Source organism: Crassostrea angulata, chromosome 1, assembly GCF_025612915.1.
Source record: "Crassostrea angulata isolate pt1a10 chromosome 1, ASM2561291v2, whole genome shotgun sequence".
Taxonomy (NCBI): domain Eukaryota; kingdom Metazoa; phylum Mollusca; class Bivalvia; order Ostreida; family Ostreidae; genus Magallana; species Magallana angulata.
Window position 1 is genome coordinate 34,975,772 of NC_069111.1, and position 18,354 is coordinate 34,994,125.

Here is an 18,354-nt window from a genome sequence, read left to right on the forward strand (position 1 = left end):
GATTCGACCAATTGTGATTTTGCCGACAGATATTCATAGTTCGCAATTAAACACCAGATATATAAAGACCTAGCAAAGATCATTCAAATTAAAGAAAATATAGGTCTGTAAAATACTTCCTAGATACACCAAAACAAGAGGTCTGTTGTAACTCCACTGCTCATTGATGAGTATTAATTTTAAACACAAGGGGTAAGTATATGAAATAAAACTCTAATCATCTACATTAAATTCATGATAGAAGAGAAATGGAAAATTAACACTCAAATATAATAAATACCTGAATAATTTTTTTTAACTGAATTTTTGATAAGGCGTAAACTATTTATTTTTTAAATTTTGTTTCTACATGTACAAATTATTTTTGCGTTCCAGGAGATATGGGTTCCATAAGTAATCCCTGGGTATTTTGCCAAAACTTGTCCACAGTTATCGTATCCTGTACACTGTTAATTCGGGTACGTTTATTTCAATGTACAGTGATCATTTTGATTTCATTCTTTTAGCTTTATTTTATCATACCCAAGCACCTTAACGATAACTACTAGTATTACGTTTCAAAATATACATGATGAAGTGTTTACATTTTCGAGTTAATTCATTTAAAGGTTTTGTCGATTGGTTACGTCATTTGTGGTTTCGTAATAAAGTTCCAAGATCCTCTACTACTGTACAATGTGATCCCAACAGTGAATGAGTGCAAGCTGGGAATTTTTCCACTAGGGTCTTTTCTAAATGCGCTCATATTCGCCCCGACACCTGTTATGATATTCAGTTTGCTGAATTCAGTGATCACATACCTCGGCATTTACAGGAGAAGGAATCAGTACTTACAGAAAGTTAGCATGATTATAGCATTTTATCAAATCTCTCTCTCTCTCTCTCTCTGTCTCTCTCTCGGTCTCTCTCTCTCTCTCTCTCTCTCTCTCATATGTCTCTTTTTAATAAAAGTAAAAAGAACACTTTCTTCCTTTCAGAATGATTAAAATATAGTATATATACTAGTTGAATATTTTTTTAATTGTTTTATTTTGATTATCATCATACAGACACTGTTGGTAAATTTAAAAAATTAGATTATAAATATATAAGAATATTTGAATAATACATATGATGTATTTATTCTATTATACCATTGTTGTAGAGTACAACGATTAGCCTCTTGAATCTGATATGGTATGTAGTTTTAATTGGGCTCTGGTCATGGCTGATTAATGAGGTAGGTTTTCATAATCTTTATATCTTATATGTTTACAAAATACAAACTATTATATTTACGGTCTTGCATATAAATGTAAGTTTACATCATACATATAATTTTTATAGTCTAAGACTATAGCATATTCAATGCAAAACTGAAGAGTTATGCAAAAATTTAGTTATCAAAAATCTTGTATTAATACAAAAATATTTGGCTTTGTCAATTTGCACTTAATTGTTGTTTTTCTAAATGCACAAGGCAAGGTTTGGGATGCATTTGTAAGAGCCTTGTAAACAATTTACGAGAGTGTTGTCAATTCATTTACATTTTTATATTATCATTATCATGTTTTTTTGGTATTTAACATTTTTATATGGAACCCGTCTTTAATTACGATTTTAAGATTCAGACTCACAATGATATCAAGGAGTGTTACGCAATGAAGTGGGAACAAAATAGAAAGTATTGGAATTTCATACCTGTAAGTTTTATGAACGCCGAAAATTGAACATTGATTTTAAAATATTCATCTTATTATTTTGCTTCCTTTTCATTTCATCTATCAATTTAGCTATATAAATTGTTTTTACTAGCTGCCGCGAAAATCATTTCAGTAATAAATTTTTATAAATTCGCAAATATTGATTATATATTTGGTACATGTATCTTAATTGTTGTTATTAACGGTCAAAACTAAAAGCACACACATTGAAAAAAAACACATTAGAAATTGCTTGTACTAAACTAAAGCAGGAAATCCATACAGGCAAATTTCCTATGACATCAACTGTTAACATACATTTTCAGATCAATCACAGGCTAATTCTTTTACAGCCTTTGTAATAATTTCTCTCTCAAATCATAAAATCGGCATTGATTCGATTGCATGAATACTGTGAAATCATAATTGTTCGTGGCCAAACAATTTCGGTGGCTTTTGTTGGTAACCCTTGCCCAAACATTTACATCCCACGGACTTATAAACAAGCATTTGTAAAATATTTATCAAAATTATCCCAATTGTTCTACCGACGGAATTACGTTTCCACGAACGAGGAAAAAATTGGCTACCCACGAACATTGACCCCACGAATAAAAATGATTCTACAGTAAACATTTAAATAAAGTTGGTTTTTATTGCATATACACTTCCGAATACTGCATTTGACAATAAATCAGTAAAACATTGATATATCTAATACGTTGTCTCCATGCACTGTAGTGATGATATGTCTTGGTTTTTCGAAACTTTGTATGAAACATTCATGCATTACAAATATTACATTAAAACATCGTGCTATATCTTCATTTCAATGCACAAATGTCAAAGCTAACTTTTTTATGATACATTTTAGTAGACGACAACTGCTTGAAAAAAAATCCACGTTAATGTATGATAAAAACAAAACACCACAGATAGTAAATACAAGGGTAGCGACTGTAATTTAAATCAATGCAACTTTTACATACAATCATTGGTCATTTTAGTTTATCTTACTTTTGAAAAATATAATCTTGTGTCTTAATTGGTAATTGGTTCAGTCAGCACTTCTATTCATCCTCAGATGTTTAACGTTTCGGAGTGCTGTGGGGTAGATAGACCAACAACTCCACCACCTGGCTCAACGTCTTCACCCACTGAGTGTCCCTTTTCTAAGGGTTGTTTTGATATCTTTTCGAACAAGATACATATGTATGGAAGGTTGTACATAGCAGCGCTCGTTGTGAATTGTATTACAGAGGTAAATTAGTGAGTTTGTTAATGAAAAACTGCTTTAATTTATGCAACCGATAGAGTACATATTAATTTATAATGTAATTTAATTTTTTACCTTAAGGATATCGGTTAGAGTTGTCAATTTTTGATTCTTACAAAGTTTAATAACATCTCCTAAATTTGTTCTAAACTAATACATATTTTTAAAATGAAGTATCATTGACATTACATTTGAGATTTTTATTGTTTAATGTAATTAGGCTAAAACAAAAAATATAACTGTAGCAAAACAGAGGAATTCCGGACCTATTTTTATGATTCTATTTCTACTTAAACGTTATTGGCAGCACAGTTGTAATAAAAGTTAAAGTATTTTCTATTTATCAATAAAATTTTAAATATTTTCAGTTGTTTTGATTTAGTTAATCTTTAAGATTATCGTACTGCACACAATGCAAACATGTTAAAAAGGTTTAAGACATTTATAGACAAAATGCCTAACTTAAGTAATAATTTATTTAACACGCTACATATTTATATACAACGAACTGTCATTAAATTCCACACAGTTTAGCTTTAAAATTTTTAACTTTTTATACACAATTATATCGACATCTTCTCAAGGATATTAATATAGTCTAGAGTGGTCACGGCCATTGAGTCCTCTCATACTAATTAAACAAAATTCAAAATAGGCTCCAGTGCATAGAGCATCCAGGACTCCATTTTTTAATTATGTAAAAGTTTAAAGAAAATTTAAGTTCTCGATTTGACGTCATCGATATACCAAATAGAGCTGTACATGTACTCTCTCTCTCTCTCTCTCTCCCTTTCTCTCTCCCTTCTCTCTCTCTCTCTCTCTCTCTCTCTCTAGTGCATAGAGCATCCCGGACTCCTTTTTTTTAATTATGTAAAAGTTTAAAGAAAATTTAAGTTCTCGATTTGAAGACATCGATATACCACATACAGATATACATGTACTCTCTCTCTCTCTCTCTCTCTCTCTCTCTCTCTCTCTCTATATATATATATATATATAATCCAAAATAAGTAAAGTTAATCCACACAAGTAATAAATAATAAAAAATAACAGAAAGCCGATTCAAAACTCTACCGGTTTCATTAAAATCTTCAGGAGTTTTGAACAATCACCATAGATACATAAGATACATACATTTCAAATGATCATTGTGACGTCATATAACATCAAGTATATGTTGCGCTTTTCAGAGTTCATTATGACGTCATAGTATAAGCGTTTTATAATAGTACGGGAAAAACATAAAATATATTCAAATATTCCATAATTGTACAAGAAAAACATAAAATATATTCAAACATTCATAATTATAATGCATTCAGTTTTGGTTTATATAATGAAATGAAATGTTTTTCTTTTGTTTCACGCTCTTTTTCGGTTGTTGCTTTATAAAATTTATAAATAGGACACACTGTAAAGTTCGGAAAAATGTTCTTGGCACAGTTTCTGAGATGTCCGCTAACAGCCGTGCACTGGTATTTTGTTTCACGAATTTGTTGTCGGTGGACGGTCATTCGATGTCTGAGGGTATCTCCGGTTTGACCAATATAGTTTTCTCCACATCCTGCACATGTAATAACGTAGATTAGATTGGAACTTTCACATGTAATAGAGGAATGTATATTAAAATTTCTGCCGTTTTTGAACTTGAATTGGTGGCCTGTTTATATAATGAAATGAAATGTTTTTCTTTTGTTTCACGCTCTTTTTCGGTTGTTGCTTTATAAAATTTATAAATAGGACACACTGTAAAGTTCGGAAAAATGTTCTTGGCACAGTTTCTGAGATGTCCGCTAACAGCCGTGCACTGGTATTGTTTATATAATGAAATGAAATGTTTTTCTTTTGTTTCACGCTGTTTATATAATGAAATGAAATGTTTTTCGTTTATATAATGAAATGAAATGTTTTTCGTTTATATAATGAAATGAAATGTTTTTCGTTTATATAATGAAATGAAATGTTTTTCGTTTATATAATGAAATGAAATGTTTTTCGTTTATATAATGAAATGAAATGTTTTTCGTTTATATAATGAAATGAAATGTTTTTCGTTTATATAATGGCCACCAATTCAAGTTCAAAAACGGCAGAAATTTTAATATACATTCCTCTATTACATGTGAAAGTTCCAATCTAATCTACGTTATTACATGTGCAGGATGTGGAGAAAACTATATTGGTCAAACCGGAGATACCCTCAGACATCGAATGACCGTCCACCGACAACAAATTCGTGAAACAAAATACCAGTGCACGGCTGTCAGCGGACATCTCAGAAACTGTGCCAAGAACATTTTTCCGAACTTTACAGTGTGTCCTATTTATAAATTTTATAAAGCAACAACCGAAAAAGAGCGTGAAACAAAAGAAAAACATTTCATTTCATTATATAAACCAAAACTGAATGCATTATAATTATGAATGTTTGAATATATTTTATGTTTTTCTTGTACAATTATGGAATATTTGAATATATTTTATGTTTTTCCCGTACTATTATAAAACGCTTATACTATGACGTCATAATGAACTCTGAAAAGCGCAACATATACTTGATGTTATATGACGTCACAATGATCATTTGAAATGTATGTATCTTATGTATCTATGGTGATTGTTCAAAACTCCTGAAGATTTTAATGAAACCGGTAGAGTTTTGAATCGGCTTTCTGTTATTTTTTATTATATATATATATATATATATACTACAAATCAAGACATATGTACGGTGGCTGCGATAGGACATATGCTTGAGATATTGTTTTTAAATTCGTGGCCACGAAATAAAAGTAGTTCCTACGAAAAGTCGTGGCCACGAAATAAAAGTCGTTCCTACGAAATAAAAGTCGTTCCTACGGAATAAAAGTCGTGGCCACGAAATAAAAGTCGTTCCCACGAAATAAAAGTCATGGCCACGAAATAAACGTCGTTCCCACGAAATAAATTTAGTTTCAACGTAATAAATAATTTCAAATGAAACTACAATAGAAGAAGTTTATCGTAAAAAATATAATATGTCAAAAAGTTCATCTTTAATATTTTATAATTCCTTCAAAATAAACATTGTATCTATAGAGGCAACACATTGTAACAAAAACAGAACCTTTATTAATTTTCATTATCTACTTCCAAGGAATTAACAGTAGGTAATAGCCAAATAAACATGAACCAGTTGTGCTCGTGATTTCAGTTACTGTAACATTTTACAGCCTTGTCTGTCTATATCTTACATTTTATATAGCACTTTTCAGTGGGATGCATATTGATTTGATAAAGTCAACTGGGCTAAACATTAACAAGAATTAATTAATTTTTGATGTGTTTTACAGGTCATATCAGATATGGATTCTCAATTGATAAAACGAGTGATTTTTTCAATATATTTTTCAACAAACTTTTTATTCCTATCTGAAGTTCTAACAGTAATAAATACAAGTCATAATAAACAAATAATAAGCTGGTTCATAGAAACAGCTAACTTGTATATTGACCATCTAAATAGCTGAAATACATAAAAGTAGTATTTTAACAGTACTTGTTAAACCCATTAAATTCTCATTAAGTTACAACATATAAAATTCGTGGGAACGACTTTTATTTCGTGGAAACGACTTTTTTTTTCGTGGGAACGACTTCTATATATATATAGCAATATAAACCCATTAATAACCAGTGAGAAGTGGGGAAAATTGTTTTAATTTGTGAAAATATAGAATAATTTGTCAACAAATTGTGTATGTCAATCCTGTTAAAGATTTGTACCGCTAGATGTATATCAATATAGATAAAAAACATATTTTGTAGATTGTTATGATAGTAGGAACAAGTTATCTTCATGGCCTCTATGCAATTCTCCCCAAATCAACATCAGAAAAAACTATTGATTTAAAGGAAATGCACAAACTCAGAAACGGAGCAATCGTTTCCATGTGCCTTTCTCTCAAAGAAAACTGGACAAGGTATTCATGCGTTTCATGTGAATCATACATACATCTAAACTGAACAAAACTTACATTTGTAGCTTACAAGTGATATAGATCTGAATTAGCGTTTTCATATTCTTTTATCTTTGTATAATTTTTCTTTTACGGTTTTGTTTCAGAAACAAGCTCTCATCATGTTTCGGATATATGTCAGTGTTTTCCTTGGTTAGTGTTTTTTGCTGTTTAAGTGACAACGTATAGCCATAAAACAAATGAAATAATAATTCAAATTGAATTCATACTTAAGAAGAAATTTATTCGGTTGAACTGAAGAAACTATGTATTAAGTATTAAACATGTTATAATATACATTTTAAACATATTTTGACTTCAGGCAATAGACGGCACGATTATCCTAGCTATCTGTCTCTCGAGATACAACTATTACGACCTAACATTAACGGATGGATTCTATCAAATCAGTGGACCAAACAATATGAACATGGGTTACACAAAAGATGCACTGTTAATTACAACTATGTGTGTTATGATATGGTCAATATTAGCAAAATCTTTATCTCTGGGTGGAATGCGCTTAATGAAAAGATGGTTATTTGTTTTGGTGAGTATAATTGAAAAAAAATTGTCTTCGATGTCACACAAATTTACCTCGTTAATTTTACTTCTTTTAAAATAGAAGAATACTATTTAACGCTACTGTATAAAAATTTTCTTTTAGTACATCATTTCTGAAATCATAGCGATGTTGGTAGACTGTATAGTTTTAATATTTGACGTCTTCCTAATAAGAGCGGTAGGTATTCTTTCTTTGGTTTTCGATTATATCTTAAAAAGGCACAATGGCTCAATGGTTACGGCCATTTTCAGACTGTATTTATGTTCTTTAGAAGAAGAGCTCTATGTAAAAATATTGGAAGGTTTCATACTTTACCTTTATTTGATAATAGTTTTTAGATAAGCAAATCATATCTTCTATAAAAATTTTAGGTAGATATAATGGTAAGTTTGTTGACTCAAAAGCCTTCCTATTGAAGAATTTACTTTCATTTGAATACTTCTAAAATACTTATTACATTATATATATATATATATATTTCAGATCTTTATTATTTTGAAATAATTATTACAGTTGTATTGCTGTCTTTGGAAAGATAGTTCCGAATGCAGCGAATATACCTATCCTACATCAACGGTTTCTACGGTATGAAGTATTGTTAAAACAACGTACTGGATAAAATAAATATGCATTTAAAGTGTTGGTATATTTTTTGTTTTAAATATCTCCAACAAATAACTTATAATCCGCTTAAATAGGGCATCAAATTGTCTGGAAAAAAATTCAAATTAAAACAAATCTCAGTATTCGTTTTTGGCTCACCTCAAGTAAGATTTTTTCTGATAAGTTGTTGTCCGTCCTTCGTCTGTCCGTTTGTCTGTCATTAAGTCTCTCTGTAAAGTTTTCACTATTTATTTTTCTCTAGAACCATTGGGCAAATTTGAATCAAGCTTAGTGCAAATCATTTTGATGGAAAGGTGATTTTAGATAATTAAATTAAATCTCGATAATTACAAACAGTGAAAATAGGGAGAGTGCTTCTTAAAAACAATCTTCCTCTTACGCAGCATTGTTAAGGCGTCCCGATGCTAAAATACGGCTGGAAAACGATATTATTTGAATCATGGCAAAAATAATTTTACCGGGAGTATTTCTTTAAATCTATGTTACATTTATTGACATCGATGTTAAACATTATAATTTGATGCATTTTTGTGACGTCACATGTACTTCGTAATCACGTGACAGGCGAATCCTAATATTGCAAATGATCTAGTTAAAACGCATCGGCGCAGGTGATTAATGACATTAAATCATACATATTTTTAAGAAAAATCCTTTGTTAAGTCATAAACTTTGAAGTTCTTGCTTGGGAAAGAAATAGATATTTCGTTTATAGAAGATATTGTTGAAACATTCCACAAAATCATCAAAATAATGCACATTTTTACTAATCAAAAGCGATTTATAAAGAATTGGGGTAAATCCGTAGGTTTCCCAAGCACGATTCACATTGGTACTTATATTCTCTACCAATTTTACGTAAAATATTCTAAAATTGTGTTGATCTTTCACCTGCGCCAAGCTGGTTTTACATGCATTAAAATTTCTTCATTCAGTTGTTTACACGTAGCAGGGAGAGTCTCCAAACCACTAGTTTATAAATAGTCTTTTACTTAAAACGAAGCTTTAAAACTGCCGATTATTTGATACTGGTTTTTAATATGAATGAATTCTGTACGTCTAGAATTAACTGCAGCATCTATATAAAGGAAACATGCGGTATTATACTGGTTTGATATAATTCACTTTTAACGTTAAGATACATTCCCTAAGAACTATCGACAGGAATGCAGATCGTGACGTCAAAGTTAATTATGACGTCATATCGTATGAAGTACAGACAAATGACTTTCTACATATCGCATCGGGAAGCCTTAACATGCCCGCGTAAGAACAACTTCACCAAAAATGCAAATATTTACAACAAGCTTGTTTATATCTAACGAAAATTATGAATTTTTAAAACCATGACCCCCCAAACCAATATTGGGTTCCTAAGAGGGGTTTATAGCTTAAGGTGGAATAACACATCATCACAAAACGACTGACCGTTGATCAAAACAGCATTTCGTTTTATTAAAAGGATTTTATGGACAGAAAAATTTAACTTGCTCCATAGTCGAGTGAATAACGTGTCGGACTTGTGATGCGTACATCCCGATTTCGAATCCCGCAGGGGCTTTTGTTGTTACTAACTGGAAAAATTATTTTGAATATTCATTTTTTCGCTTATTTGACATTTGCACAGTTAATTTATCATTATATATTTCATTATCAAAAAATTTCCTGTTAATTTGAGTGACTTTTTCCAGGTGTGTTATTCCACCTTAACATAGATCTAGAAATGTAGGAAGAACGTTAAAAAACTTTTCCCATGAACTACAATGCTACAATTTTTGATATTTCTATGAAAGCATTCTTTTGAAAGTTTAGATATTAAAATGTTAGAACTTTGACCCAAAGACCAATAACTGGGCCCCAAGAGGGGTTTAAAGTTTAACATAGAAATACTGGGAACTTGTATAAAAAATCTTCTTTCGAACTATCCTGCTATAATTTGATATATTACTATGGAAAAATCCTTTAAAAGTGTAGATTTAAAACTGAAACTGTCACCCCTGAACCATTACTGGGGTGCCAAATGGGTGTGTTCAAAATTCAACATAGGCGTATGTGTATGTAGGAAAGAGGTTAACAAATATTAAGAAATACTATGGTATTTTAATTAATTTTCTACATGTACTAAACTATCTGCATATCCTCATATCAAGGTAGTAATGATTTGTTACATTATTTATAATCATGAACAGATGTTTTACAATTTTGCTATTTTCGATACGTTGCGATTGAGGCTTAGGATAATGTGATTGGTCATATTGGTAATATGATGTTCATATTATTGATCATTGGTAATATGATGTTCAAACAAGTGGACTCTTTTTTATGCATTGTTTTAATGTATGGTCAAATCTTGGAATATACGAATAATTTAGTGAGTTTTTTTTAAAAAAGAGAATGATACAAGAACTGTTGTTTAAATTAGAGATATAGGCCCTATCACGATAACTGCGGTACTGCTCTCTTGCAGGGCAAAACGATATACTTTGCCGAAATTTCAGTAGGTAGATAATCAAATGACATAAATGAAACAATTGGCGTTACGTCATATTTTATCAAACTATGTTATTTAGCCCTGCAAAAGAGCAGTACCGCAGTTACCGCGAAGGGGTTAATTGTCCATGGGCCTTTTGTGTTTTTTAGTTATTCAGATTTTGCTTGATAAATTATTGAAAGTTATACATGGTTTTATCATCTATGGTCTAAAATGGTACATTAAAGACACATAATTTTTTGTCTTAAAAAAATATGAGCAAATTTTTTTTCCCGCATCGACTTATGTCATGCACACAAGTAATGATTGTAGTTCTTTTCTCTATTACTGATAGTGAATAAAATAGCTATTTATATTAAATATTAAAATATTGTGGTGCAAAGTATAAGTAGAAAATTTTCATTAGGAACCGTTTTTATCTAGAGTTGATAGAATATATATATATATATATATATATATATATATATATATATATATATATATATATATATATATATATATATATATATGTTGTGCGCACGATATGCTATGTCGTACACACAATATGGAATATTCCGCAAAATAATGTCGCGCACAAAAGATGGTGTATCATGAGAATGATATAACATATTGTACGTACAAAGCCATTTGTTTCGATGCACGATATAATTTGTTATGCGCCTGAGATAATAAATAAGTCGTGGGCACGGGATAATAGATTAGCACATGGAAAAGGAAGTATTGTACATGAGACAATATGTGATGCGCATAACATAATAGGTTGTATATTCGAAATATTATGTTGTACACAGAAAAAAATAAGTCGTGCACACAAAATGTATGTAATATGTCTTGAGCACGAAATAATTTGTCTTATGCATACGATAATATATGGTGCGTAAAATATCTTTGCCTAGTTTGTTATGTGTCCTGCGTGTACCACCTTTTAAGTGCTTAATAACATAATTATGCTCATCAAAAATTGTTTCATATAATCTAGATATATTATGTTTGTGAAAATTGGAGAGGAGGTGCATTCTTCGTTTGGATATCCACAGGAATTTTCATTTTTCATATTTTTCTGAAGGCAAGTTTTCTAGACTTTGTTATATATTGTAGCATTTTCAAACCGAAATATTCAAAGTAAGAAAAATGCGCTTTATTTGTAACAATATTATCACTGAAAAATTACATCTTGTTTCTTTGAACTAATCTTAAATATGATTTTATTTTTTTTTATCCTAGGTTGTACTATTTGTTCTATCAGTTAAAATTGTAAGAGGGTTTAGGAGAACGAGAGTAGGGATCGATGAAGAAAACAAAAGTATTTTAAAAGAAAGAAATCAACAGCCATCTTTCGAAATCGAAAATAAGAAAAATTTAGCTAATAAAATGGAAAAAGGTACCAGCAGGAAAAACATTGACAAAAGTGAGAAAATTGCCCTCGAATCTGAAAATAAAATGCTTTCAAACATAAGTACCAAAGAAAAGTTAAACCAGCAACAACAGGAATTAATTTCTGTAAAGAAGAAAAAGTTGAACAAGGGACAGAGCGAGTTAAACTCTGAAAAGAAGAAAAAGAAAAAGAAGAAGAAGAAAAGTAATCTTCCAAGGGAAACAACTGAGGAAAAACTCAACAGTTATAGCATTGACAAAAACGAAAGTATAGTTCTGGAGTCTAAAGATAACGTTCTTTCAAACGAAAGCACCGAACAAAAGTTGAACGATCAAGGATACGAATTAAAGCCTGAAAACAAGAAAAAGAAGAAAAAGAGGAAAAAGGGGAAGAAAAAAAGAGTTACTGTAGTAGAATTACAAGAACTGTAGTAGAAGTAGAACTAGTGACAAGGTGTCCTAGCAGTTTAAAAAATCAGTTCACCAAAATGTTTCGAGGATGCTCCTAACCCAAAAGGCCGTAATAACTGGATGTAATATTATACATAGGGTATCAGCATAGAGAGGCCATTAGAATTTTTTCATTCAATTATTAAGTAAAAAATTAAAGAAATGCATTGTTTATTTATTAAAAGCTTTTTAAATATGAGTTTTAGTGTATCCAGTAAAAGAAATAATGTGTGTGAAAGTAAATAGCAACGCTTCTGATTTACACCGCAGGTGCGTGTGGATAAATCTTTAATCCGCCTCAGGTTGCAAACAAAATGGCGTCTTACAAGCAAGCAGACGCTCGGTTTTCTTTCTTAAATATTGTTTAGTAGGAATTGTATCTTGCGTATTTTTGTCAAATATCATAACACGGAGGTAAAAATTCTTCGAATTTGGACCTAAACAAAAAATGCCCTGTCATTAAAGTGGATTACAAGTCAAAGATTCAGTGGCATGTGTCATCGCACGGATACAGCTGAGATACGTTTTCATAGGCTTACCTTTGTTAAGGTGAGTTCCGAACTGTTTGAAGTAGATTTTCTTCATTCCGAATTCTTATAGTGTCTTAAAAATTCTAATATTTATTTATTTTGGTTTGTAACTGAAAACTACGAATAAATAGCGGAAATCTTGCTGTTTTTATAACAATCGGCAATAATGGGTACTCGGCAATAATGGGTACTCGCACGTTATATTGAATAAAAATTACACGTACCTTTGTTTTTATGATTGGTATTTTGATGTTTTATCTTTTCATTTGTGAATAATATGTGTATTTTTATTTTTCGAGGTGTCAACTTTTTACCGCTACTTATTTTGACAAATATTTTGAATCTGGAAAGTTAGGTGATTAGCATATTGAAAGGTCGTTTTATATTGGTAGGGTTTTTGGTTTGACCCCCTCTTATTTTATATATTAGTATTTTTAGGGGTTAATTTTAACCATCTCTCCTATGCACTTACTCTGGCAAAACGGAAGTAAATCAGTGTTTGAACCTAAGCACAAATCTTTACCGCTGACAAGTCCTAGTAGAAAAGTGGTTATTTACACTGACACACGCACTGCACTCGCGCTCAAAGTCGCAAAAATCTTTGACATTCGTGGGGAACTTGAGAAACTTCGTAGTACTTACGATGCCATTAAAATCCTCCGTATTACCCCGAGTATTTTACGAGTTCATGCGATTGTTTCTCGAGTCTTCCTCGAGTTTTCTCCGAAAGAATGGGAACGTTGTTCGATTTAATGCGAATACAATTCAAAAACAGGCAATCGGGGACAAGTGCAATATAAGAACCTTGCGAAAGAATTAAGTAAGTACGAAAATACGACACTAGTAAGTGTTTCGCAATAGTATTCTTCTTTTGATTACTAAGTACATCGTTCAGTTATTATTATGTAAGTTAAAACACTCGTAATTTCTTCGTTCTCTTCATGCTGCTCCTAGGAATATCTAAAAGCGTTCGTTACTTCATCGCTGAAATTCTTACATGAATCGATACAACTCGCCTTGTTATCGCACAAACATCGTACATTGTTGAATAAACATCGTAGTCGAGTCGTAGATTCGAATTATGGCAAGACTGACCAGGCGTATAATGCCGATTTTTAACTTTTAGCAAATCGTGGGCAATTTTGATATAAATCGTCACAGTGTGTCAGGGGCTTCAAAAGCAGCTTAAATCTTACTGCGTTAAGCCTCAGTCACAACTGGTCGTGCGTGTTTGGTGATCAGGCGTGTGCTACGAGTTTTGCCAGTTGTGGCTCCTGTGGCTGATCGTAGAGTTAAAAAACGTGTTGAAGTGGTTGAAAGTGAAACGTAAGATAAACGAATGTATAACGCGTAGGTCGTACGTGTCACGTACAAAATATGTTTAAAGATGAGTTATCATTCGCAACATGCGATGCCCGTAGGCACCGTACTTCCGTCTTACAATAACCGTGCGCCAGACATATGTTTGTCTTGCAAACGGCAGAAATAACATACGCGTCGTAAATCATTTGCAAGTCAATCGTACCGATGTCTTTCTTTGACTCACGACAGCTGCACGTACAATTATTATAATTTTCACATACATTGAAGAACATTTTTTCTTTAGACATTTACTGAAACGTACTTTTAGAAGCAATTTAAGGTTAAAAAGTGAAAAGAACTCGTAGAAAAAGAAGACTATTATTATGTAATTGCTGCTTTGGTGTTTTGGACTAACTTAAAACTGGACGACACAAGAGAAGAATGTTTTGAAAACATAATTTATCTTTCGAATGTTATACCATAAAATATTAAAAATTACTCTGATATCTAGTAGAAAATATGCTCAAAAGTGTTTCTTGACGCTATGCATGTATCAACCAAAACAAAAACACTTCAGCGTTCTCACCATGTTTATAGATAAATGATTTCAAATCTTTAAAGGTATATGCGGTGTATTTTTAGTGAATAACATTAGTAAGATCTGATTGTTCGTTCATTACTTTACTCATAGAGAGGACTTTCACAAAAATTACGCTATCTAAGTCAATCGCTTTTTACGTGCCGTAAAAATACAGAAGATTTAAATTACCCCGCCTTAAATGAGTCATGATACATTCATCTCGGTCTATTAAGAGCAATGGCTTAATTTTATTCACTTTCTTTAAACATATATACTAGTCAAAATTTCTAACGCCCCAGGCAAGAGATTGTGTTATACTGTTCGTAATTCTAATTATTTTGACCATGACAATGATCAACTATAAAAAATAAAGAATAACAAAGCATTTTATTAAAAACTCAATCAAAATTTATTCAAGGGCTTTAAGAAAAAATCAAGAAGGTAAAGGTACTGTAAGATATCAAAATCACAACATAATACCCCATACGTTTCCCATTTGCACTAATAATAGCATCTCATAGAGATCCCATGATTAAATAAAAAGCCTTTGTGGAAGGGTATTCCTTAAGTTCATGTTGTCTAGTTATGCGAAATTCGGATACTGAGGAACTTTCTCATTCTTGAATTGATATCGTCCCACCCAGAAAGGCCATTGATTCGGTCTAAAATGTTATATGCAGTTGCACGTGCTGTACGGTGTCTATCGGAAAGGTGAGTTACCCTAATGTAGCGGTAATTTTGACGTGTCGTTACGTGACGTTTTGGCCTTAATTGTGAGTCTTCAACACTTCCAGTTGCATTGAACTTCTGGTCAAGCCTTAGAATGATTTAGTGGTGTCTGTAAAAAATCTAGCAATCTGTGATGAAAACTATGAATAAGGGAAAGCTGTTTTATTGTTTAGGACTTCATTTTTAAAGGTTAAAAATAAATACAGCAAATATTGTGAAAGGAAACAAACCAACTGTTAACCGAGCTCTGCTTGCACCACGCCAACTGACCTTGAAGGTTCTTGAAGGTTCTTGGGCAGACATGCATCGCATTTTTCTTAATTATTTTATGGGGGGTTTTTTCAATCAGTTAAATATAGGGAATCGATCGAATCGAATCCTCTTAAAAAACGTATCCGAGGAACATATCGATCACCCGTTCCACGCTTTTTAACAAAAACAGCCATGGTCGAGTAATTACTTACTCGATTACAATTTTTGGACATGTTTAACAGCAGTCGATAGTAGGAACGACTTAAAAATAGATGTTAAATTTTTGTAAATAATGAAAAAATAAAAGTGGGGCGTTAGAAACTTTGGCCACTATATTTGTTCTATATGTGCAGATTGTTAGATAGCTATTTTCTTTGTTGTATTGAATTAAAATATGAAGGTACTTTAAATTTTTTCTACTATTAAAGATAATTTTCCCGTTTGGCCTAATTAAGCATGAATATCTTGTGAGGGTTTTTAGACAAATTTCTTTTAACATGTTCTTTATACATTAATCAAAATTTCTCTTGCTGATGTTTTTTGCAACAAAACTACATTATTTAACAAAATTCTTTAATTTACAGTGATATCTAAATTGCACCATCTCTAGTTTATTTCCAACTTTCAAGACCCTCTGGTTCTTTTTAGGGGCCATTTCAAAATATTGGTCCATTTACTAAGGGGATATAAAGAAGATTGTCATTTTCCGTACTTTAAAGAGGATTAAAAATACTACAAAAGCTATTTTTCTCTAATTGTGATATGTAGTTATGATTTTATTTTCAACAAATACTAAATTCTACCGTGTGGTTTATAGTTGAGGTTATCTCGAAATGCACCAATTTTGCTTTATGATTTGAGTAACACTATATTTTAAAAGAATGCATAAAATCATGCTCAATGTAAACAAAAGTCGGCCCTCGTAAATGTATTGTTTCCTTTTAAACGGAAAAATCCAGTTATTGACATGGTGAAAATGGCCGTCGGGCGGGCGGGCGGCTGCCAAAAGGGTACCCTTATTGTACGGATAATTCCTCTTACAGTTTTCAAGATAGGAAGTTCTTTTGCGGATCAATTGTACATATATCAGAGGTGTGCATATTGCTAGGATTTTGTTTTCTGATAATTTTTTAACAAAATACCAGCTTTTGAACTTAGTCATTTTGTTGGCAAAATATTGCATATGGGTACTCCATTTCTCTGGATACGGTAGGTAGTTTTTATTAATTCAAGGTTGACATGGATTAAAAATACACTTCACATAAAAGAGAACCCGGGTTGCTGTCACATTGACAGCTTTTCTCATGTTTGAATTTATGGTAAGGAATTCCGGGAAAATTTCCTCACATACTAAAACAATTCCAGTGATTGTCACTTTAAGAAAGTCTATTCTGCTTTTTTTATATTTATGTTAGTATGCTAGATAAACTAGTGATACAATGGTAGGTTTTAGTAAATTCACTTGGTTGTATTCATTATATTTCCTACGATATTATGACATGATATCATACTTTATGTAAAAAAAAAAAGCAAACTGTGGAGTAATTTTTTGTTATTTATCTATTAAAAATCAAAGCAACTTAATGATGAGATTTCCGTTAATAGACACGAATGAATTACAAGGTGTTTGTGTCCTAGATTTTTTACCTCACTTAAATCCTTTTTGCAAAGTTAAAAACAAATCAAAAGTGTGTAATAAAAATAATTATAAACCAAAACAAAATTACTTACATGATCAAGTTCAGCTTTTAATATGATTTTTTGTAGTCTAAAAATAAGGTAATCGACTTTGTTCTTTTTCAATAAATGTATGAGATAAAAGGTTTGATGAGCAAGAGAAGTAGAACTCTGGCCACTTTGTTGCGTGCATGTTAAAATTCGATAACAGCTCCAAGATAAATGATATGGCTAAAATCGATATTCGCACAGTTTTGAGAAAAAATCATGATTCCACATAAGTAAGATTTAAGGATATAAATTTTTTTTACAGTCAGGAGTTCATTCATCGACCAAGTTCTATCTGTAAAAAAACTAAGCAACGAAAGTACATATTTGTTAAAGATATATATATAGTTGATAGTAAAGATGTTTTGGTTAACATTATATGATTTTAAAAATACCTTTAATTGAACGCAACATTTTATCATAGGTTCTTTGCATAGAATTGTTTAACTCTATCAAGCTTAACAACACATGGTGTACAAAACACGTGCGTAATTTCTAAATGATAGGAAAGTTTTTAGGATGTCTTTCAAAGCTATGTTTACCATGCACTGTATAAAGTTATCTCAGTAGCTTGTGGTTTAAGAAAAACCGTTATGAGTAAGTTTTAATATACATGTATATCTATTTTAACACTACAGTTTAGAACCCATAAAAGTGATAAGAAATAAAACATTGAAGTAATATACTGTGCTGCTCTACGTAATTGGTGAGACAGACGGTCCTCTGCAACTGTAATTTGGCATGTATTATCAGAAAAAATCTTGAAAATATAAGAA

General features: G+C 31.3%; 1 protein-coding gene across 2 annotated transcripts; it reads left to right on the plus strand.

The window, feature by feature from the left end:
• The first annotated feature begins 70 nt into the window (after positions 1 to 70).
• LOC128185230 (uncharacterized) lies at positions 71 to 13,197 on the plus strand. Of its 2 annotated transcripts, XM_052854880.1 has the most exons (13): positions 71 to 192; positions 376 to 458; positions 609 to 839; positions 1,145 to 1,219; positions 1,605 to 1,682; positions 2,767 to 2,943; positions 6,766 to 6,920; positions 7,064 to 7,109; positions 7,279 to 7,506; positions 7,624 to 7,698; positions 8,035 to 8,106; positions 11,616 to 11,702; positions 11,861 to 13,192. In XM_052854880.1, exons 2-13 carry the CDS (start codon positions 381 to 383, stop codon positions 12,440 to 12,442), a joined length of 1,884 nt encoding a protein of 627 aa, XP_052710840.1. In that variant the 5' UTR covers positions 71 to 192; positions 376 to 380; the 3' UTR covers positions 12,443 to 13,192. The 2 variants fall into 2 exon arrangements, with proteins under 2 accessions (XP_052710840.1, XP_052710847.1); XM_052854887.1 differs by lacking the exon at positions 7,624 to 7,698 and having other exon boundaries at positions 11,861 to 13,197.
• Positions 13,198 to 18,354: the final 5,157 nt, after the last annotated feature.

What these genes read in the sequence shown, in the direction of transcription:
- LOC128185230 (XM_052854880.1), top strand. Translation starts at nt 381, where the DNA reads ATGGGTTCCATAAGTAATCCCTGGGTATTTTGCCAAAACTTGTCCACA. An exon ending in GGAATCAGTACTTACAGAAA is followed by an intron (nt 840 to 1,144) that starts GTTAGCATGATT and finishes CCATTGTTGTAG; the next exon opens with AGTACAACGATTAGCCTCTT. An exon ending in CTCAAAGAAAACTGGACAAG is followed by an intron (nt 6,921 to 7,063) that starts GTATTCATGCGT and finishes GTTTTGTTTCAG; the next exon opens with AAACAAGCTCTCATCATGTT.